The following is a 23,215-nucleotide window of genomic DNA, read 5'->3' as shown; positions in this document are numbered from 1 at the left end:
GAAGAGGAAGCCGTCAGATCGTTGCGAACCGATGCTCCCAGCTAGGCAAGCTCATACCTTCAGACATTTTCCTGCCCTGTTTTCTGATACCTGTTGCCGACCTGTTTCTGGACGCGTTTCTGCCCTGATCTTAAATCCGACCTGTTTTGCCCCGTTTCCTGCCTGATACCTGTTGCCGACCTCTTTTCTGAACTCGATACCGCCCTTGCTCTCCCGTCCCGGCTAGTGACCAGTATCCCTCTGTCCACGATTATCCTCGCTCGACACGGAAGTGCATCTTCCGCGTTCCAGCCATCTGCTACCCGTGTCCGTCGATCATCGGATTGTGGAAGCAACCACTGCTCTCCCTCTTTCTTCAATAAAACTGAGTAAACGAACACTACTGGGTCCTGTCTCTGTTTCTGGTCTGTGACAGTATAGTGAAAGGAATGTAGAAAAGGGAGGCAAGCTCTTCCCCAGACTTCCCGGCACCAAAGCGAAGGCCATCTTGATTAATAGATAGCAGTCCACAAGAGGATACTATTGTTGCAAGGATACAAACAGCACCTGGATATAATATTTGGCCTCGTTCAGGTACTTTTGAGGATAAAATCAAACAAAGGCACATACAAACTATAATCAAACTATAATTTCCCTTACAAACACATCAAATTGTTTCCAACCTAAGCTTTTGGACGAACTTGTGGAGGTGAAACCAGGACTTCAGGTTTTATTACAAGACTTTCTGTTACCGTGGTAACACATGCAGAATTTCGGCCCACAATGATCCAGATGGCAAATCCAAAGCAAGCCCGGGGGCAGCATTTCACAAGTGCAGTCCGCACACACTAATGGGATGATAAAAGTCTCAATGACCTCAACCAAGGCTCCACATTTGCAGCTTTCTGTTTATAGCTACAACTATTGGCTGCAACAAACGATGCTTTTGATATTTGATCCGATTCTTGTAATCAGGGTTCAATAATATTAGTTAATTATTCTCATTTTCCGTTGAAATGATGAAAGGATTCGAAAAATTTGTGAAGCAAAATAGGATTATAAAAAAGAAAAAAGAAACCATACCTGTAGCATAGAGTGGGTGTCAACGTGGGACTGCTGCTAGGACACGTTTACTTCCGGGTTGTTTAATTTTTGTACACAGTTTTTTTTTTAAATTCCAAACAGTTAGGTTTATTTATTTTTGGTATTTCGGGTGTGAGTATTTTGGATTTTACATAATTCTATGTTGATTTAATAAAGTGCTTTAATTTTATTTACTTGATTTGTATTAAAGTATATAAAAAAAAAAACATCTACTTCCTGGTCGTGTTGCCTTCAGGATGAATCAAGTAGCATAGACAGTATTCCAGGGTTGGGTAGGGTAACTTTAACTGGATTACTTTCAATGACTTTTGGATTACTCCAATACCAAATATGCTAATAAAAGACAAAAGAAACTAAATATGAATCAAATGATGACTCACAACACGTGGTAAGCTTTCTCTCCTGGCTTTGATCTCTTTGATCTCCGGCAAAACCAACATAAAATGCGACAGAAACAAAATGAAAGTAAATCCAAACAGCTTGCCGACATCATTTTTGCCGTTCCGTGTATTCCGTTACTCCCCAAGCCTGCACAAAATTTAGTCAAATGAGGGCTCAAAATTACTAATTAGGAAGCGACTTAAGTCAAAGTTACAGTGCATGAAGGTAAAAATACACGGGTTCCCCTGACGTTGTGTCCTAAATGCGTTAATTTGAAGTCGAGTCAAAGTAGAACGAAGTTGAGTAAAGTTAGTAGAGTTTGTCGAGAACCGGCTTCTTCGGCTCAACTCACTAAAAGGAACCGGCTCTTCAGGTTGTTTTTGCTTCTTTAATCCCAACATGACCAAATGTTATGTAAAATTATGCACAAAATGACTTAAAGGAAGGGGGGAATAGAACAAAAAAGAAAAAAATACCAAAATGAAAAAGTAGTAAAAAGCTGAGAAAAAAAGAAACAAAGGGAAGAGAAAAAAGAAGGAAAAATTTAGAACAAAAGCCAGAAAAATAGAAAAGAAAGAAATGTAGGAAAAAAAGTAAATAGAGAACAAAAAGAAAAAAGTAACAGCTTGGAAAAAATAAACACAATGAGATTTTTTTAAAGGAATTTTTAAGAAAGTAGAAAAAAAAACCACGGAAAAAAGAAGAAAAAGTTTGTGTTGCATTCAAATAATTTCCAATTATATCAAGTAAATCTTGTTGCCAACATTGTACTTTGTCAGGTTTAACCCAACAGATGTAAACAAAACCTATATACAAAAAAGACACAGAGAAACGTGAGTTAAAACTTACTTGCAAGGAGAAATGGCCATAGTCTACATAATGTAGACTTCTGGACACTCTGAAAAATTCTTATGCACCTTGTCTTTTTATTGTGTTCGGAAGGCCCTAATTTACATAAGGTCTCTTCTGCTAAAGGAAGGGGGAGTGACAAAACAAACAGTTGAGACCTGTTTATACGATAACATGTTATCTATAGTAAACGAAACTAGGTGAGCCTGCGGTCAGAGAGGTCCCTTATCTCGCCGTAGATAAGGTGTCATCCTGTTTCCTCCTTCTTCAAACACAAGTAAGAAAGGCACACAGTATGCAAAGAAGATAATGCAACAGTAGAATAACATATTTACAGTTTAAATCCATCATACTTCCACTAAAAATGTGATTAAGTACAGTTCTGTATCTTACAACCGACTCAATAAGCCCCCAAAAATGTTAATATTATGTGACAAAATATATCAGGAAAAAAAGAGAAATGGATATCTTGTGAAAGAATTGTAAAAACAAATGACGTTTGTAGGCCGTACAACCTTTGCAATAGTACATGAGTCAATTCATTCAAAAGAGAAAAATCATTTTGCATTGCCGGAAACTCATCAAAATGTAACTTGATGTCAAGTTTTGGACATGTTTGATAATGATTTAGTTGCCACGCTTGGGATTGCTGTTGCTCACTGTTGTTTCAAGCGTTGCTCACCGACTCAGACCCGTGGAAAATTACAGGGAACATTGGATATAATAGATATCTGCCACAGTACACACAGAATTTCTGCAGTGACTCGAGGCCTTTGTGCTGGACGCCAACCATGAATATAGGTTAATGCGCACTTTGCTTCACTTCCTCTCTCCTTGCACACTGCCCACCCCGGAATCATCATGCGTATATATGCACGATAGTGTATCTAGTGTGTAGCTGCACCCCACCAAATATAACCAAGCGTGCGTATGATGTATTTTGGGTAACACTACGCTACACCTCTCAGGATATGCCAGCTACAAAACAGTCCGCCGTAGGCGTTGCCATGGTTACGCGCCTCAGTGAAATCCAGGCCCTCTCAAACGTACTTTTGACTTCTCCCGAGGGAATCGCATAGTAAACTGGAATTCTTTTTTTTTTTTTTTACGCGCTACACGAGGAGGCATTCGGAGGAAATGCGGATGAGCCGATGACGAGGACGAAAAGGGGCACATCGCGGATTGTTTTTGACCTTCCGCCTGATGCGCACATTAATGCTCCAATGCACAGCTGCAATGGAAAAGCTACAATGTGGAAAAAAATTGTGATTCACAATAAGCCAAAGCCTGATGTGCATTAAAGAGGGGTCAAGTCGAGTCAAGTCATGTTTATTCTTATGGCCCTTAATTACAAGGAGTCTCAAAGGGCTGCACAGACCACAGATTATTGCAACCCACAGACTATTATGACACCATCCCCTGATTTAAAACCTACATGAGGGCAAGGAAAAACTCAAAAAACTCAGTCAAGTGAAGTTTTGTTTATTTGTGACGCCCTTAATCACAAGGAGTCTCAAAGGGCTGCACAGACCACAGACTATAGCAAACCACAGACTATTATTACACCGTCCCCTGATCTAAAACCTACATGAGGGCAAGGAAAAACTCAAAACACTCAGTCAAGTCAAGTCATGTTTATTTGTGACGCCCTTAATCACAAGGAGTCTCAAAGGGCTGCACAGACCACTGATTATTGCAAACCACAGTCTATTATTACACTATCCCCTGATCTAAAACCTACATGAGGGCAAGGAAAAACTCAAAACACTCAGTCAAGTCAAGTCATGTTTATTTGTGACATACTTCATCACAAGGAGTCTTAAAAGGCTGCACAGACCACAGATTATTGCAACCCACAGACTATTATGACACCATCCCCTGATTTAAAACCTACATGAGGGCAAGGAAAAACTCAAAAAACTCAGTCAAGTGAAGTTTTGTTTATTTGTGACGCCCTTAATCACAAGGAGTCTCAAAGGGCTGCACAGACCACAGACTATAGCAAACCACAGACTATTATTACACCGTCCCCTGATCTAAAACCTACATGAGGGCAAGGAAAAACTCAAAACACTCAGTCAAGTCAAGTCATGTTTATTTGTGACGCCCTTAATCACAAGGAGTCTCAAAGGGCTGCACAGACCACTGATTATTGCAAACCACAGTCTATTATTACACTATCCCCTGATCTAAAACCTACATGAGGGCAAGGAAAACTCAAAACACTCAGTCAAGTCAAGTCATGTTTATTTGTGACATACTTCATCACAAGGAGTCTTAAAAGGCTGCACAGACCACAGATTATTGCAACCCACAGACTATTATGACACCATCCCCTGATCTAAAACCTACATGAGGGCAAGGAAAAACTCAAAAACTCAGTCAAGTCAAGTTTTGTTTATTTGTGACGCCCTTAATCACAAGGAGTCTCAAAGGGCTGCAGAGACCACAGACTATAGCAAACCACAGACTATTATTACACCATCCCCTGATCCAAAACCTACATGAGGGCAAGGAAAAACTCAAAAAACTAGTGAAGTAATAAAATGACTAAATTTTGTGCAGGCTTGGGAGTAACGGAACACATGGAACGGCAAAAATGATGTTGGCAAGCTGTTTGGATTGATTTTCATTTTGTTTCTGTCGCATTTTATGTTAGTTTTGCCGGAGAACAAAGAAATCAAAGCTAAGAAAGAAAGATTACCACGTGTTGCGAGTCATCATTTTATTCATGTTTAGTTTCTTTTGTATTTTATTAGCATATTTGGTATTGGAGTAATCCAAAAGTAATTGAAAGTAATCCAGTTAAAGTAACCCTACCCAACCCTGGGTATCTGATAAGTTAACAGGTTGAAATAATTGTAGGTGAAAAAAATGTATTCTTACATCAAATGTTGATCTTAAAAACAACTAGAGCAATTTAATTCGAGATATCTCCGATCGCCAAACAGCCGGTATAATAGACATTAATATGCAAATGAGGAGTAATAAAAGCGTCTCGAGCTAGAGTCGTAAATAGGTGTTCCTCCCCCTACTTCTGCTATCGATTCCCTCGGGTGTCGTTGACATGAAGGTCGATTTTGGGAAGGTCATTGATGGCCTTTGTTTGGTGTGGACACTCAAAGACCATCCATACCACAGGACCAAAATGTTATGACGCGACAATGAAATAAACCTGTCGTGTCCAGCATGGTCGCCGTGGCGACCGGCTGGCCCCGCCCCCTGGGCACCGGCTGTAGTAAATCAGCTAATTTGCATGTGTGCTACTTAAGGGTGGGTTGTGGGTATTGCGGGTGCTGGTTCATTACGTTTTCTGTTCTGCATTATTCTGTTCCGTCTGTCTTGAGGAAACCTGTGTTTGCACGTTTTGAGTTAAAACCTGTTTTGTGAGTATTTTTAGTCTGAGTTCCTGTTTGCCTGTAAAGCCTGTTTTTGTTCGTTTTGTCCCTGAGTGTTGGACGACTTTTATTTTGCTAAATAAAAGTACGGATCGTTAACGCGAATGAGTTCATCCTTCCTGCCTCCTGCCTCCGTTCTGGTCCGGTCCCCTGACAAAACCAAACGTACCCTGCGTGAGCAGTGTTCTCGTTTGCCCACGTCCCTGCGTCCCAGACACAACATTTTTGCTGGGGACGCATTGTGTCAAATCAACGTGCGTCCCCGGGATGCAGCTTTTTTGACACAAAATTGTCATTATTATCCGATTACTTTTTTTAAAAAAAGATTTACCGCACTCCAAACTTTTCGTCAGGCAGATCCGCCATTGTTGTTTTGGTCTCGCGGTTCGAGTTTTCGTCTGCACGCCGATCTCGGCAAACGAGATCTCGTTGCTTCGAGATGACGTCATTGTTGTGGTGCATGTCGTCGAGGGAAGGTGAAGGTGAAGTATGCCTCCGAAAAAACAGTTAGTATTAGGTGAAAATCAACACAAAATTGGTCATTTCTTCAGTGTCAATAATAAGTCGAAACATAATGCAGAAACTGATAACAACGGCAATAATTCTGGCACGAAAAAACAGCGGAGAAATTCCTCGGAAGATCGCGGAGGCAAGGAAAACACGTGTGTTGAAGCTAACGATTCGACGAAAGCATATACTGTAGAATCCGGACTATAGAGCGCAACTGATTATAAGCCGCACGCACCACATTTTAGGGACATTATTGGTTTTGTTCTTACACAAGCCGCACCTGTATATAAGCCGCATGCGCCCACATTAAAACATGTAACACAGTCACAAGTTTATCCCAAACCTGACTTTAGGTGTCGCGATTGTAACTACAGATATGTTTGAACAATTTTATCGACACCAATAACAGAAAACAATGCTATCGACACTAATAACAGAAAACAACCCCTCTTACCAATCTCAACAGCAAACAAGCACATTCACAATTTCGTTATCTCTGACAATATAATGTTTTAACAATTTTTTCGGACATTTTTAATATTACATAAATTGGCCGCTTCACTGAATAAGCCGCAGGGCTGAACATTTGGGAAAAAAGTAGCGGCTTATAGTCCGGAATTTACGGTAAACAAAAACATACTCCTAGCAAAAAAAGGACTTTTCTGCCAAAATGGACTCAATTATATTCCTGGTGACGCTCTGAGGAGGATGATAATGGATTGGACCTTGAGAAGGCATTACTACTGTGACGGGACAGCAAACCATGAAGAATATATGAACTGAAAAATCTGAAGTGATAATTACCAATAAACTGTGATGATTAAAACTGAATGAATATATAGATTTATATTATATATTTGTCGCCTATTTAAATTTTCAACCCCGATAACACAAAATTTTGGGGACCCATAGATCTCTGTTGGGACCCATAAATTTTTGAGCAGGCGAGTCCCCGGGACCCATCACTTTTCACAGGTAAAACGCACCCTGCATGAGGTGGAAACAGCGATGATGAGGAAAGACCTTCATAATCAGTCATTCCCCTGGTTAGCCTAGCCTTCTTGGCAAACCACGTAGGCCAGATGGTCTCCACGGTGACCAGCATGGCTGAAGGATACGCTTGATTTATGACTCATCAAGTCCACCGAGGGCTCGTGGGGGGATGGAGACCACCCGATTCCGAGTGTCTGTGCACGTGTGGAGGGGATTATTGATGCGTTGCGTTCAAGAACGCACGTGAGGGAGGCCTGACGATGAATAAAACATTACAATCGTTGAGGACCTCTCAGAGGAGACGTTTAATGTTAATTATTTTGGAAAACCTTTGCAAAGTTGGACTCCATTCGAGCATTTAAAAGAAAAATGATATATATAAATATATATTCATCCAGTTTTAATCATCACAGTTTATTGGTAATACAAATCAGTTATCACTTCAAGATTTTTCACTTCACAACAATATTGTACATTATACAAAATAATTTTGCTGAAATAATTATATGAATCTATATTTTCATTCTGTTTTAATCATCACAGTTATTTGGTAATACAAAGCAGTTATCACTTCAAATTTTTCAGTTCATATAGTCTTCGTGGTTTGCTGTCCCGCCACAGTAGTAATGTCTTCTCAAGGTCCAATCCATTATCATCCTCCTCATAGCGTCACCAGGAATATAATTTAGTCCATTTTGGCAGAAAAGTCCTTTTCTTGCAAGGAGTATTTTGTTTATTTTCTTTCTTTCGATTCAAAACACGCGTGTTTTCCTTGCCTTCGCGGTCTTCTGAAGAATTTCTCCGCCGTTTATTCGTGCCGGAATTATTGCCGTTGTTAACACTTTCTGTGTTATGTTTCCACTTATTACCGTCACTGAAAAAATTACAATTTTTTTTGTTGATTTGCACCTAATACCAACAGTTTTTTCGGAGGCATACTTCTCTTTCACTCGACGACCACCAAAACAATAACGTCATCTCGAAGCAACGAGATCTCGTTTGCCGAGATTGGCGCGAGACCAAAACAACAATGGTGGATGGCGGATCTGCCTGACGAAAAGTTTGGAGTACGGTAAATCTTTGTCAAAAATAAAAAAAAATTAATCGGGTAATAATGACAATTTGGTGTCAAAAACGTTGCGTCCCGAGGACGCACGTTGATTTGAGACTATGCGTCCCCAGCAAAAATGATGCGTCTAGGACGCAGGGACGCGGGCAAACCAGAACACTGCAAATTTAAGCTTGACCTATATGTGCATACATGAGAGATACTGGAGATAAAAAAAAAGATAACATACATTATGATGAGTTCACTGCCTCATATACGATGTGTTTAATGCTGCTAGGATAAGAAAATAATCTTTCACTTTGTGATTTTTGTTGAGACATTTTCTATTAGTTAGCGGCTTATAGTGTCATGTCCTGCACGGTTGTCATGGCGCCCAGCTGGCCCCGCCCCTTGACACCGGCTGACCTGCATTTCCTGATTACTCCTATGGGTACTTAAACGCACCTTTTGGAACTGCCTTTGGCCAGATCGTCGTTTACCCTTGTTGGAAACCTGTTCATGCCTGTTTGATACCTGTTTATTCTTGTTGTGCTTGTTGGATTTTGAGAGATTCCTGCAAGTTCTGTTTAACGCCATTAAAAGCCTAGTCTGTAGTTTTCCCTGCATTTGAGCCTGCTTTGTTTGGTTTTTGGTCCGTTTGTGTGTTGGCCAACTTTTTTTTCTCAATTAAAGTGACGGATCGTCTACGCAAATGAGTTCCAACTTCCTGCTTTTCCTACCCATTTCAAGACTGTCCCGTTCCGTTTCATGACATATAAAGCAACCAATCTTGATTTGAATAATAAACCAAAATACATGAACTACCGTATGTAGCGAATATGGTTGGTAAATCAATTATTGGAAAATATTTTTTTGACCAATTGAATCAAAGAGCCAAGTTTATTCTTTTCAAAACTTGTCTCACCTTTTTCAGATTCAGATTCAGATTCAGATCTACTTTATTGTCATTCTAGTACACGTGTATACAGAACGAAATGTCGATACATCTGACCCGCACAGTTTCCTTGAATGTACAGATATAAATCAAATGTTGTATTGAGTTGTAGTATTGAGTGCTAATAATATACTAAATAACTATGGCTATGTATAGTATTTTACAGTAGCGCAAATAGTGCAAGAGGAGTAGCTAACCAGATGTGCAAAATGTGCAGTCAGGTAAACAAGTCAGGTAAACAGAACAATAACATTGTAACAATAACGCTGTAAGTACAATAGTACAATATTTTTGGAGCACCACTTACGTTTTTAGATCATTATGTAAGGAAAACGGATGAAAAACCTTAGTTATTCTGAAGGGTGGCCACCACCACTTTTGGATTACTCCAATACCAAAATATGCTAATAAAAGACAAAAGAAACTCAATATGAATAAAATGATGACTCACAACAAGTGGTAAGCTTTCTCTTTGATCTCTTTGATCTCCGGCAAAACGAACATCAAATGCGACAGAAACAAAATGAAAATAAATCCAAACAGCTTGCCAACATCATTTTTGCCGTTCCATGTATTCCGTTACTCCCCATGCCTGCACAAAATGTAGTCATTCTCAAACATACAGCAGTCAGACTGCCGAGAAACAGGGCAACAATTTCAAGCATTTTCAAGCACGTCCTCCAAAATTCAAGCATGTTTTCTGACCTTCAAAACACAACATTACAATGCGAGCATTTAAGGGTTACAAGCACCCGTACGAACCCCGAATCATGTCATCTATATACAATTTTGTATTTTCCCCATGACAGGTGAGGCACAAACTCACCTGCCTCCCCTGGCTGCACGTCACTGTTAAAAAACACACTAAACCTTGGATTTATGTTGTTTTTATCTACAGTGTCAACTATCACAGGCTCTCAACGGCGTCTCGGACAAAGCCAAAGAAGCAAAAGAATTCCTGGTTCAACTCAAAAACATGCTTCAGCAGATCCAGGTAAAAGATAACAGTACATTTGGATTTTTATCGTATTAATATGGGTTTTCTTGCCTTCGCACTGCAATTACAGTATATTCGCATCCTAGCCAACGTGCTGACCTTGTTGAGGTTGCCCGAGGAGTCGGGAGGAGAGCTTTAAATCAGTGAGGCGTTAAAAGTGCACATTCTCATTTTGGGGGGAGGGAGGAATAGTGGTGGGGGTGTTGTTTTTTAACAAAACCCTAATTCGCTTGCTGAATTTGACAAAAACACACAGCGGATTAAAAAAAGTCATCTCAAGGTTAATTATTCCTCTTTTGGGGAGGACACTGAGCTTCAGTGCCAAATTAAATACACATCTAGGGTACTTTTAATTACGCTTTTTTTTTAAGTACAACAACAAAATACTTGCATTATAAGGATTAAATGTGTTATGCAATCAATACCAGACATTGATATGAATTACAGAAATAGTACATAAATACTACAACATTTCTAGAAACCTAAATATCAAATCTATCATATTTAGTGCTTAAAAACAGTGGGTTAATATGTTATTTTCATTAGTTTTGAGGGTAAGAAAATACTACAGAAATACAACAAAAATACTACTACAGTAGTACTATAATACAAAAATAAAATGCTATGAAAATAGTACTACTGAAATACTAGTACAGTCATACGACATATTTGTCATGTCCAGCATGGTCGCCGTGGTGACCGGCTGGCCCCGCCCCCCTGGGCACCAGCTGAAGCAGATCGCCTAATTTGCGCGTTTGCTTCTTAAGGGGGGTTTTGGGTATTGCGGGTTGCTGGTTCATTGCGTTTTCTGTTCTGCATTATTCTGTTCTGTCTGTCTGGAGGAAACCTGTGTTTGCACATTATGAGTAACACCTGTTTTGTGAGTATTTTTAGTCTGTGTTCCTGTTTGCCTGTAAAGCCTGTTTTTGTTTGTTTTGTCCTTGAGTGTTGGACGACTTTTATTTTGCTAAATAAAAGTACGGATCGTTAACGCGAATGAGTTCATCCTTCCTGCCTCCTGCCTCCGATCTGGTCCGGTCCCGTGACAATATTGTAAATACTACAGAATATAACAAAATACAACTACAGTAATACTACAGAAAAAGTATAACTATACTATAAAACTACTAGAAGACTAAATATCAAATTAAGTGCTTGAAACAGGGACTAATTTATTATGTTTTAGTTTTGAAGAATAATAAATACTACAGCATTACTACAAAATACTACTACAGTACTACCATAATAAAAAAAATACTACTAAAGAAATTCAACTACACAGCGTTCTTTTTTAAGTACGACAGCAAAATACTTGCACTATAAGGATTAAATGTGTAATGCAATCAATACCAGACTCTGATATGAATTACAGAAATAGTACATTAATACTACATTTCTAGAAACCTAAATATCAAATCTAACATATTTAGTGCTTATAAACAGTGGGTTAATTTTGATTACCGGTAGTTTAAAAAAATAAAAACAATCTAAAGAGCCGGCTCTTTTTAAGTGAGCCGAGCCCAAAGAGCCGGTTCTTGAAAAAGAGCTGGAATTCCCATCACTGACATCTGGATTAAAGAATAACGTTGGGATGTGTGCTTTCCCTTGTGTACGACAGGAGAACGGTGTGGAGTTTGAGGCCTGCCTGGTGGCTCAGTGCGACTCGCTTATCGAAGCTTTGACCCGACAGAAAGCCAAACTTCTCACAAAAGTCACCAAAGAAAAGGAATACAAACTCAAGGTAGAGAAGGCATCACAATTCCGAAGTCAGATATGTGCTTTTGGTTTTTCTCCAACCTTCTGACTCAGCTAAATCCAAAATGCTCAGAACGTCTTAAATCAATAGCTTTCATGCTATAAACTAGGACATTTGATCAATGATCGTTCGGAGAGAAATACATGTTGAGACCCAGGAGGATTATGGGAAATGTATGTCTCTTTAAGGCGTAAGGAACACAATAATCAATAAATAAGTCAATTCTTTCATTTTAAGGGTAATCATTAGCATATATGCTAACTTTTGGACGTTAAAGGGATATTGTGTATTATTTAGTACCGACCTTTAATGCAGCGGTTAGCACATTCGCTTAACACGCAAAAGATCCCAGTTCGAGACTGGGTGGAAACATATGTTGACCTGGAGAGGGATGGGTGCCGCCAGGATGTACTTGCCCAAGTCACATCACTGGAAATGGTGCCCCTACGGCCCTAGTGGTAAGAGGTTCCAACCAACCAACCATATGTGAGGCAGAGTCTCCATTCGAGACTGGGTGGAAAGTTTCGTTGGCCTGGAGAGGGATGGGTACCGACAGGCTGTACTTGCCCAAGACACACCACAGGAAATGGTGTCCCTACTACCCTTGTGGTAAAGGATTCCAACCAAGCATATGTGAGGCAGAGTCTCCATTCGAGACTGGGTGGAAAGTTTCGTTGGCCTGGAGAGGGATGGGTACCGACAGGCTGTACTTGCCCAAGACACACCACAGGAAATTGTGTCCCTATTACCCATGTGGCAAGAGGTTCCAAGCAAACAACTAACCATATGTGAGGTAGTGTCTCCGTTCGAGACTGGGTTGAAACTTTTGTCGGCCTGGAGAGTGATGGGCGCCACCAGGCTGTCTTTGCCCAAGGCACATCACAGGAAATGGTGCCCCTTCGACCCAAGTGGTAAGGGGTTCCAACCAACCATGTACGAGGTAGTGTCTCCGTTCAAGACTGGGTTAAAAACTTTTGTCGGCCTGGAGAGTGATGGGTGCCGCCAGGCTGTACTTGCCCAAGGTACATCGCAGGAAATGGTTCCCCTACGACCCTAGAGGTAAGGGGTTCCAACCAACCATATGTGAGATAGTGTCTCCATTCAAGACCGGGTGGAAACTTTTCTTGGCCTGGAGAGGGATGGGCACCGCCAGGCTGTCTTTGCCCAAGACACACCACAGGAAATGGTGCCCCTATTACCCTAGGGGTAAAACGACCCAACCAACCAACCAACAATGGTGAAAAAAAACAAACAAAAAAAACTTTATTCAATAAAATAAACAATTACTGGTATTTAAATTGATATTAGCAAAATTACCTGATTATATAAGCTACTCTTAGTTCAAGAAATCCGCAAATATTAGACATATCATAAGCCTCACATAGCGGGAGCTGACACAATTGTTTGCCATCTTGCTGCTATGGGGACCACCACGAAAACAAAAGACATTGTGAAAGACTAGGCAAAAAAAATGAGATGGAAAGTAGGCTTTGAGTCTCCGAAATGTTTGTATTCTTCCTTGTGTACTTGTTTTTTTAGTTGTTCGACACAATAGCTGTACATTTCCTGGTGAACTAATACACACTGTCCCTTTAAAATAAATCTGTTCTCCTCTGCACTACCGTACTCCAGTGTTATTGTTAGTGACTTGTTTACCTGACTGCCCATTTTGCACATCTGGTTAGCTGCTCCTCTTGCACTCTTTGCACTACTGTATAATACTATACATAGCTATAATTATTTAGTATATTATTAGTACCGTATTTTCCGCACTATAAGGCGCACCTAAAAGCCTTTATTTTTTCAAAAGCTGACCATGCGCCTTATAATACAGTGCCCCTTATATATGGATCAATATTAAGTCGCAAAGTCTTGCAAATAAGGCCGCGGTGTATGCTGGGATTTATATACCGGCGTTTCATTTCCTAACCGATGTGTCAATCATCATTTGAATCAGTCACTATTGGCTAAAGTTATTTGGAGGTAAAGGGGGCGGATCCTTTTTATCATTTACAGGCTCGCATAGGCTAAAGGGGCGTAACAAAGCCTGCAATTGGCCGAAAAAGATGAATGTGAATCACACGTTGGTTGGGTTGCAATACGGCATAGAGAAAACATTTTTTACTATTCTGTATTTGTAAATATTTTACTCTCCTGGATTTACTACACTCACGGTTGTAAGAAGACCATGGTTACGTATCATTATTGAAAGTGATGGCTGCAAGAGAACTTAGGTGAGCTATGCGGCTTTATATTTTCTCGGTATCTTCTTTTAGAACGATCTTTGTGATGTTTCTGTGATGAGTTTATTTTTAAACTCGATTCAATTCAAAGTGTTTATTGTCATATGCACAGTAAACAACCCCGTTTCCCTGCACAATAAAATTCTTACTTTGCTGTCCACACAGTTGCCAGCAAAAAATAAAATGGAAACTAAGAAATGTTTGTTTGGTGACATCGTACGGACACCACATCCGCACGTGTCTACGACACGTATTTGCTTCTTTGCCAGGTTTCGGAATGTTAAGGGGGTAAGAAGTTTGACTGAACTATCTGACTGTTTTCTCGACGTTCCCATTGTAGCGCCTTATAATCTGGTGCGCCTTATGTATGGAAAATATCGGACAAAAGACTATTTTTTTGGGGGTGCGCCCTATAACCCCGTGCGCCTTATAGTGCGGAAAATACTGTACTTCAATACTCCAACTCAATACAACATTTTATTTATATCTGTACATTCAAGGAAACTGTGCGGGTCAGATGTATCGACATTCCGTTCTGTATACACGTGTACAAGAATGACAAAGTATATCTGAATCTGAAACATGTTATTAAATCTATGACAGAGGCCGCGGGCCAGTAAAAATTGGATCACGGGTTGTAACTGGCCCCCGGGCCAGACTTTGGAATATGTAGTCGTGTTATATCATTCCAAAATGAATTTAGAAAAACAACTATCTAAAGTGGGCAGCACGGCGGCGCAGTGGTTAGCACGTGTGCGGCACAGTTCTGAGGTTTCGGGAACCTCCTGTGTGGGTTCAAATCCAGCTACCGGACCTTCTGTGCGGAGTTTGTATGTTCTCCCCGTGCTTGCGTGGGTTTCCTCCGGGCACTCCGGTTTCCTCCCACATTTCAAATTGTCCCTAGGTGTGAATGGGTGAGCGAGTTGTCTGTCCCTGTGTGCCCTGCGATTGGCTGGCAACCAGTTCAGGGTGTCCCCTGCCCACTGCCCGATGATTGCTGGGATGGGCTCCGGCACCCCCGCGACCCTACTGAGGATAAGCTGATGAGATGAGAACTTTCTAAAGTGGTACTGTCAACAGGGTCCACCTGTTCTTCTTTACTCGGTATCGCACCCTCGACTCCCACTCACATCTTTCCACGGAATAGTGTCAACACGGAACATTATATAACTGAAACTCTTCCGGCCTGTAAAATCTATTCTCACGGGATTATCTTTGTTTTTTTATGCCCCTCCCCCTTCCTACTTACTGTAGCTCGAGTCTTTTAATCTGCTTTCACAGATCAGACAGATGTTTGCCCAATCCACCGGAACTGATTTTTGAAACGCTCCCACTTTCCAAGAAATCCTAAGGAAGACATTTTGAATTCGAGCCGACCAATTTCGGTGTTTGAAAACACGTGGCGGTGTTTTTCGCTAATCGTCTCGCTGAAGGGGGCATAATTGAGCGTGATCCCATTAGCCGTCGAATTGACGCCCGTGAAAGCGGTTAATTAAAAAGGTTTCTCGTTCCTGGAGAACGCTCGTTAAAAGAACTCGCGTCGAAAAAAAATAGACCAAAGATAATGAACAAGAAGGTGGTAATTACTCAAAAAAATATTACCGAAACTGGAAGCTAAACCGTGGAAGACCTTCACAAATAATTAGCCGCGAATGACGCTAACGTGCTCCGACAGGAAATATCAATTCCTGTATGATGTGTATGATATCACCACCCCCATGCTTTACAGTAGGGGTGGTGTTCTTCGGCTTGTACTCTTCATTCTTCTTCCTCCAAACACACTTTGTGGAATTATGACCCAAAAGTTCTATTTTAGTCTCATCTGACCACAAAACTTTCTGACACGACTCCTCTGTATCATTCAAACGGTCATGTGCAAACATAAGACGGGCCTTGACATGTGCTGGTCTAAGCAGGGGAACCTTTCGTGCCATTAATGATTTCCAATCATGACGTCATTGTGTATTACTCCAAAAAAATAAAACCGAAACTGAAATCTAAACCGTGGAAAACCTTCACAAATAATTATCCGTGAATGACGCTAACGTGCTCCGACAGGGAATATAGTTTCCTGTTTGATATGTATGATATCACCAGGTTTGCACACACTGCAGGAGGGATCTTGGCCCTCTCCTCAACACAGATCTTCTCTAGATCAGTCAGGTTTCTGGTCTGCCGCTGAGAAACACAGAGTTTGAGCTCCCTCCAAAGATTTTAGATTGGGTTCAGGTCTGGAGACTGGCGGGGCCATGCTAGAAACTTGATATGCTTCCTACGGAGCCACTCCTTGGTTTACCTGGCTGTGTGCTTTGGGTGGTTATTGTGTTGGAAGACCCAGCCAAGACCCACCTTGAAAAAAGAAGGTTGTTCCCCAAAATCTCTCAATACACGGCCCCACTCATCCTCTCTTTAATGCAGTGCACTCGCCCTGTCCCATGTGAAGAAAAACACCCCTAAAGCATGATACTACCACCCCCATGCTTTACAGTAAGGGCGGTGTTCTTTGGCTTGTACTCTCCATTCTTCTTCCCCCAAACACGCTTAGTGGAATTATGACCCAAAAGTTCTATTTTAGTCTCATCTGACCACAAAACTTTCTGACACGACTCCTCTGTATCATTCAAACGGTCATGTGCTTGACATGTGCTGGTTTAAGCAGGGGAACCTTTCGTGCTATGCATGATTTCAGAATCATGACGTCATTGTGTATTACTCAAAAAAAATAAAACCGAAACCGAAAGCTAAACCGTGGAAAACCTTCACAAATATTAGCCGCGAATGACGCTAACGTGCTCCGACAGGGAATATCATTTCCTGTTTGATATGCTCGGATCTAATTTCCCTGCAGAGCGGAAAACGAGCTGGCGTGGCAAACCCCCTCCCCCGAGTCTTCAATAATTAACACCGGGACTCTAAGCGAGTGTCTTCAACTGCCCATTTGATGAACCGATGGTTCGCCTTTTTATTGTCAGGTGTCACGTGACCAGATCACTCACTGCACCATGAAGCTTCGCCAAACCACCGGAATGATGGAGTACTGCCTGGAGGTTCTCAAAGAGAATGACCCCAGCGGCTTTCTTCAGGTAAAACCTTTCGATCGGCATCAGGGCGATGGCGAAAAAACCGTCATGAACTCAGAGTAATTGCCGTACAGTGGAACCTCGGTTCTCGACCATAATCCGTTCCAGAATCCTGTTCGAAAACCGATTGTTCAATCACCGAAATCATTTTTCCCATTAAAAACAATGTAAATCGTTTTAATCCGTTCCAACACCCTGAATGTTTACCATGAACATAAAGCTAACCCAGGCTAATCATACGTTCGCGTTATCGTAATCTTCCGTACAAAAGATGACGCTAACATGAACGTGTAAAAATAACAAAATCAGGTCGTTTACAAGTCATTTAGCACCCGGGTCTCCACAACAAGTGGTGAGCGGTTCATTGTTAAGCGGGCTCCGTTCCAACACCCTGAATGTTGGGCTCTGTTCCAACACCCTGAATGTTTCCCTTGAATGTTTAACGTAAACATAAAGCTAACCCAGGCTAATCGTACGTTCGCGTGATCGTAATCTTCCGTACGAAAGATTACGCTAACATGAACGTGTAAAAATTAAAAAAAAGGATAAAGAAAAGAATTATGAATAGGATTTCTTTGTGGTGGTGGTCAGCAGAAGGCGCAGGCAAGATCAGACACCCGCACACCTCCTTCATATTTTGGTATTATTTCTTTCCTAAATGCAATAGTTGTACGCACTACTTTTCTTTTTTCACCTGTAACAAGTTTGCTGCTTGCACTGACTTTCTTCGGAGGCATGATAAGGGGCTAAAAACCCCGTACGCCGCTCAGCATCGCACTCTAGCGTCACGCATTATCGGCGTTCGAACTCCGACTTTTTGACCGAACAGCGAAGCGAGAATTTCTCGAAATTTTGGGTCGGACTCCGATTTGTTCGAACTGAGAGGCGTTCGAAAACTGAGGTTCCACTGTATTTGTATTCTTGAATGAAGACTATTCCCGTTTTAATACTCCTATAGCGTTTGTCTTGTTTTGTTTCTGTTCCATTTGTGTGGTTTGTCGAATAAAAAAGGATTATTCATTCCTAATTATGTGACCCAAAAAACTTGACTTTTACAATTGAATTACAAAAGTTCACTCCAGCCCCTTTTTATCCTCCAAAAACGTACAATTAGAACCATACAGGATATCGAGATCATACTTATATTTCATTCCTGCAGTCCGAATTATTAAAACGAGAGTAAAATTTTTCACTGCACAACTGCTATTTAAGGTCAACAAAAACATAGTGCCAGAAAACACCCATAAATTATTCATTCGGAAAGAGGGAAATTATAATTTAAGGGGCTGAAATGAATTCATAATCCCAATGTCACGGGACCGGACCAGAACGGAGGCAGGAGGCAGGAAGGATGAACTCATTCGCGTTAACGATCCGTACTTTTATTTAGCAAAATAAAAGTCGTCCAACACTCAGGGACAAAACAAACAAAAACAGGCTTTACAGGCAAACAGGAACTCAGACTAAAAATACACACAAAACAGGTTTTACTCAAAACGTGCAAACACAGGTTTCCTCCAGACAGACATAACAGAATAATGCAGAACAGAAAACGCAATGAACCAGCCACCCTAATACCCAAAACCCCCCTCAAGAAGCAAACGCGCAAATTAGGCAATCTGCTTCAGCTGGTGCCCAGGGGGCAGGGCCAGCCGGTCGCCACGGCGACCATGCTGGACACGACACCCAAAGGTGAGAACCACCAGGAAAAGTATGTGTGTGTCTGTGTGTGGAGTCAAACTTTGGAACAATTTACAAGACGAGATCAAACAATGTCCAACTATTCACGTGTTTAAATTTAAATACAAAAAAAACATTCCTGGCAGAATACAGAGATGAAGAACATCGGGTATAAGTGATACGAGAGATTGGGAATAGTGCGTTAACTATGGTTAACTTTGTGTTATTGTTGCTATTCTTATATCAAAACTGTTATTATTAATATTATTACAGTTGTTGTCATATCATTGGTGTATTTAATAGGGAAGATGAAGGGGTTAGGGAATTAAAGCATTTGCTTCAAACTACCCCTTTTCGAACATATTATGTCATATTATTTTGTTGTTGAGGTTCAATTTTCCCTCTAAGCTGCGTGTGTGCGCAATTCTGCTTTTCCGCTCACAAGAAAATCTAGCCAGCTCACAAGAATCAGGGCTCAAAATTGATAATTAAGAAGCGAATAAAGTCAAAGTTACAGTGCATGAAGGTAAAAATACACGGGTTCCCCTGACGCTGTGTTCTAAAGGCGGTATTTTGAAGTCAATGTCAAAGTAGAACGAAGTTGAGTAAAGTCAGTAGAGTTTTTCGAGAACCGGCTTCTTCGGCTCGGCTCACTAAAAAGTACTAAAGGGCTCTTCAGGTGGTTTTAGCTTCTTTAATCCCTACACGACCAAATATTATGTAAAATTGTATTATGTATATTACTTTATCATCTATCATGTATATTACTTTATCATATTATGTAAAAATACACGGGTTCCCCTGACGTTGTGTCCTAAATGCGGTATTTTGAAGTCGAGTCGAAGTAGAACGAAGTTGAGTAAAGTTAGTAGAGTTTTTTGAGAGCCGGCTTCTTCGGCTCGGCTCACTCAAAAGAACCGTCTCATTCGGGTCCCAAACGGCTCTTCAGGTTGTTTTGGTTTCTTTAATCCCTACACGACCAAATACTATGTAAAATTGTGCACAAAATGACTTAAAGGAAGGGGAGGAAATAGAACAAAAAAGAAAAAAAGATCAAAATGAAAAAGTAGTGAAAAGCTGAAAAAAAAAAACAAAAGGAAAAGAAAAAAGAAGGAAAAATTCAGGTGGAAACATTTAATGGCCTGAAGAGGGATGGGTGCCACCAGGCTGTACTTGCCCAAGACACACCACAGAAAATAGTGCCCCTACGACCTGCGTGGTTAAGGGATCCAACCAACCAAAAAAGACATTTTAATGCCTTTCAAGACTTTCCAAGGATCCGCGGGAACTCAGCTACCGGACTTCCTGTGCGGAGTTTGTATGTTCTCCCCGTGCTTGCGTGGGTTTCCTCCGGGCACTCCAGTTTCCTCCCACATTCCAAATACATGCATTTCAGGTGAATTGGCCGGTCCAAATTGTCCCTAGGTGTGGATGGGCGAGCGAGTTGTCTGTCTCTGTGTGCCCAGTTGAGGGTGTCCCCTGCCCACTGCCTGATGATTGCTGGGATGGGCTCCAGCACCCCCGCGAACCTACTGAGGATAAGCGGTGCAGCTAATGAGATGAGTTAATGGATAAGATGCTATTTACTGTTAATGCTGTTTATGTATCGGCCCAGATCTCGGACGCCTTGATCAAGCGCGTGGCGTCTTCTCAGGATCAATGGGTCAAAGGCAACCTGGAGGCCAAAGCGGGCCCCGAGTTTCAGCTCACGCTAAACACCGACGATTTGCTTCAGACCATCCTGCAGCTGGACTTTTGCCAAGGAAAAGGTGAATACACACTCCATCCACCGGAACACCATTTAAAAAGTCCTTCCTGAAAACACTAATCCTGTAGATTAGGGTTTAGCGCAGGGGGGCCAAAAATGCTATAAAAAATCTCACGGGGGCCGGACTAGTAAGTTAAAGAGAAAGAGAGAGGGAGAAAAAGACGGAGAAAGAGATGAGGGCAGAATAGAGTATTGAAGTACTAATAATATACTAAATAATTATAGCTATGTATAGTATTATACAGTAGTGCAAAGAGTGCGAGAGGAGCAGCTAACCAGATGTGCAAAATGGGCAGTCAGGTAAACAAGTCACTATACAATAACAATAACAATGGAGTACGGTAGTGCAGAGGAAAAGAGATGTGCAAAAGAGTGGCTAGGTATAAGAGAACTGCTAGTAGTGCAAGGACAAAAAAAAACAACAACAAAAAACAAACAAACAGATGTACAGATTAGCAGCTGTGTAGGCTTACTATGTGTGTGATTGAGCGTTTAACAGTCTAATGGCCAAGGGGAAATGAATGTAGAGAGAAAAAGAAAGTGAAAAAAGAGAAAGATAAAAAGAATATAAGAAAGGTAAACGAGAGAAAGAAAAAGAGCCAGCAGGAGAAAAAGAGACAAAGTGAGGTGAGAGAGAGAAAGAGCGAGAGAGGTCGAAAAAGGGAACGAAAGAGGGTGAGAAAGAAAGAGAGCAGAGAGAGAGAAAGAGAGAGAGGTCGAAAAAGGGAACAAAAGAGGGTGAGAAAGAAAGAGAGCAGAGAGAGAAAGAGAGAGAGAGGTCGAAAAAGGGAACGAAAGAGGGTGAGAAAGAAAGAGCAGAGAGAGAAAGAGAGAGAGAGATCGAAAAAGGAACAAAACAGGGTGAGAAAGAAAGAGAGCAGAGAGAGAAAGAGAGAGAGAGGTCGAAAAAGGGAACGAAAGAGGGTGAGAAAGAAAGAGAAAAATAGAAAAAAAGAGAATGAAAGTGTAAATAGGAGAGAGAAAATCGAAAGAGAGCGAGACAGAGAAAAAGAAAGTTAGAGAGTGAGAGAGAAATAGAGAAAAGAGAGAGAAAGAGAGAGTGAACAGGAGAAAGAAAAAGAGGGAGAAATAAATAAAAAAGAAGTGAGTCAGAGAGAAATGGAGAAACACTACCACAATTGTTTTGCAAGTTTTACCCTGGTGACATCCGGTGGAAATATTTAAAACTACAGCTCATTTTCCTCTTGCTCTTCTCTCACTGTTGTCTTGCGGGCCGGATTTAAACCATCGGTGGGCCTGATCTGGCCCGCGGGCCGCCTGTTTGACACCTGTGGTTTCGGGTTAGGGTTTGGAGCTTACTGTAGTTTCAATGTCTGCACTTTATTGTTCAGCGAAAATAAGTATTTGAACACCCTGCTATTTTGATATTTCTCCCACTTAGAAATCATGGAGGGGTCTGAAATTTTCACCGTAGGTGCATGTCCACTGTGAGGGAGATAAACTAAAAAGAAAAATCCAGAAATCACAATGCATGACTTTTTTAATGATTTATTTGTGTGAAATAGCTGCAAATAAGTATTCAAACACCTGGTACAGTAGCCTTTGTTTTCTATTACAGAGGTCAAACGTTTCCTGTAGTCTTTCACCAGGTTTGCACACACTGCAGGAGGGATCTTGGCCCTCTCCTCAACACAGATCTTCTCTAGATCAGTCTGGTTTCTGGTCTGCTGCTGAGAAACACAGAGTTTGAGCTCCCTCCAAAGATTTTCCATTGGGTTCAGGTCTGGAGACTGGCGGGGCCATGCTAGAAACTTGATATGCTTCCTACGGAGCCACTCCTTGGTTTACCTGGCTGTGTGCTTTGGGTGGTTATTGTGTTGGAAGACCCAGCCATGACCCACCTTCAATGCTCTGACTAAGGAAAGAAGATTGTTCCCAAAAATCTCTCAATACACATCCTCTCTTTAATGCAGTGCACTCGTCCTGTCCCATGTGAAGAAAAACACCCCTGAAGCATGATACTACCACCCCCATGCTTTACAGTAGGGGTGGTGTTCTTCAGCTTGTACTCTTAATTCTTCTTCCTCCAAACACGCTTAGTGGAATTATGACCCAAAAGTTCTATTTTAGTCTCATCTGACCACAAAACTTTCTGCCATGACTCTTCTGTATCATTCAAACGGTCATGTGCAAACCTAAGACGGGCCTGGACATGTGTTGGTTTAAGCAGGGGAACCTTTCGTGCCATTCATGATTTCCAATTATGACGTCTTTGCGAATTACCTAGACCAGGGGTGTCAAACTCATTTTAACTCGGGGGCCACACGATAGAACAAACATTCTGTCGGGGGCCGGACTAATGAGGATGGAAGAATGAAATGGAGAGATGGACGGAAAGAAAGTAAAAAAGAAGAATGAAAAGGAAAGATGGGGGAAAGAAAGAATGAAATGACAAAAGAAAGAAAAAGGAAGAATGAAAAGGAAAGATGGAGAGAAAAAAAGAAACAAAGAAA

The 23,215-nt window shown here is 41.2% G+C and overlaps 1 protein-coding gene across 4 annotated transcripts in view; it reads left to right on the top strand.

The window, feature by feature from the left end:
• trim67 (tripartite motif containing 67) overlaps positions 1–23,215 on the top strand; it is a 47,524-nt gene that overhangs the window by 6,130 nt on the left and 18,179 nt on the right. For all 4 annotated transcript variants that reach the window (XM_088325366.1, XM_088325365.1, XM_088325364.1 and 1 more), the window contains exons 2-5: positions 10,116–10,211; positions 11,833–11,955; positions 17,186–17,296; positions 20,589–20,742. In XM_088325366.1, coding sequence (XP_088181492.1) covers positions 10,116–10,211; positions 11,833–11,955; positions 17,186–17,296; positions 20,589–20,742 — 484 coding nt within the window. The remainder of the gene's footprint in view (positions 1–10,115; positions 10,212–11,832; positions 11,956–17,185; positions 17,297–20,588; positions 20,743–23,215) is intronic.

Source organism: Urocampus carinirostris, chromosome 20 (assembly GCF_059441175.1).
Source record: "Urocampus carinirostris isolate Australia breed hairy pipefish chromosome 20, RoL_Ucar_1.0, whole genome shotgun sequence".
NCBI classification, from domain to species: Eukaryota; Metazoa; Chordata; class Actinopteri; order Syngnathiformes; family Syngnathidae; genus Urocampus; species Urocampus carinirostris.
The sequence above is the reverse complement of the archived record's forward strand: the minus strand, read 5'-3'. Positions and strand labels throughout refer to the sequence as shown.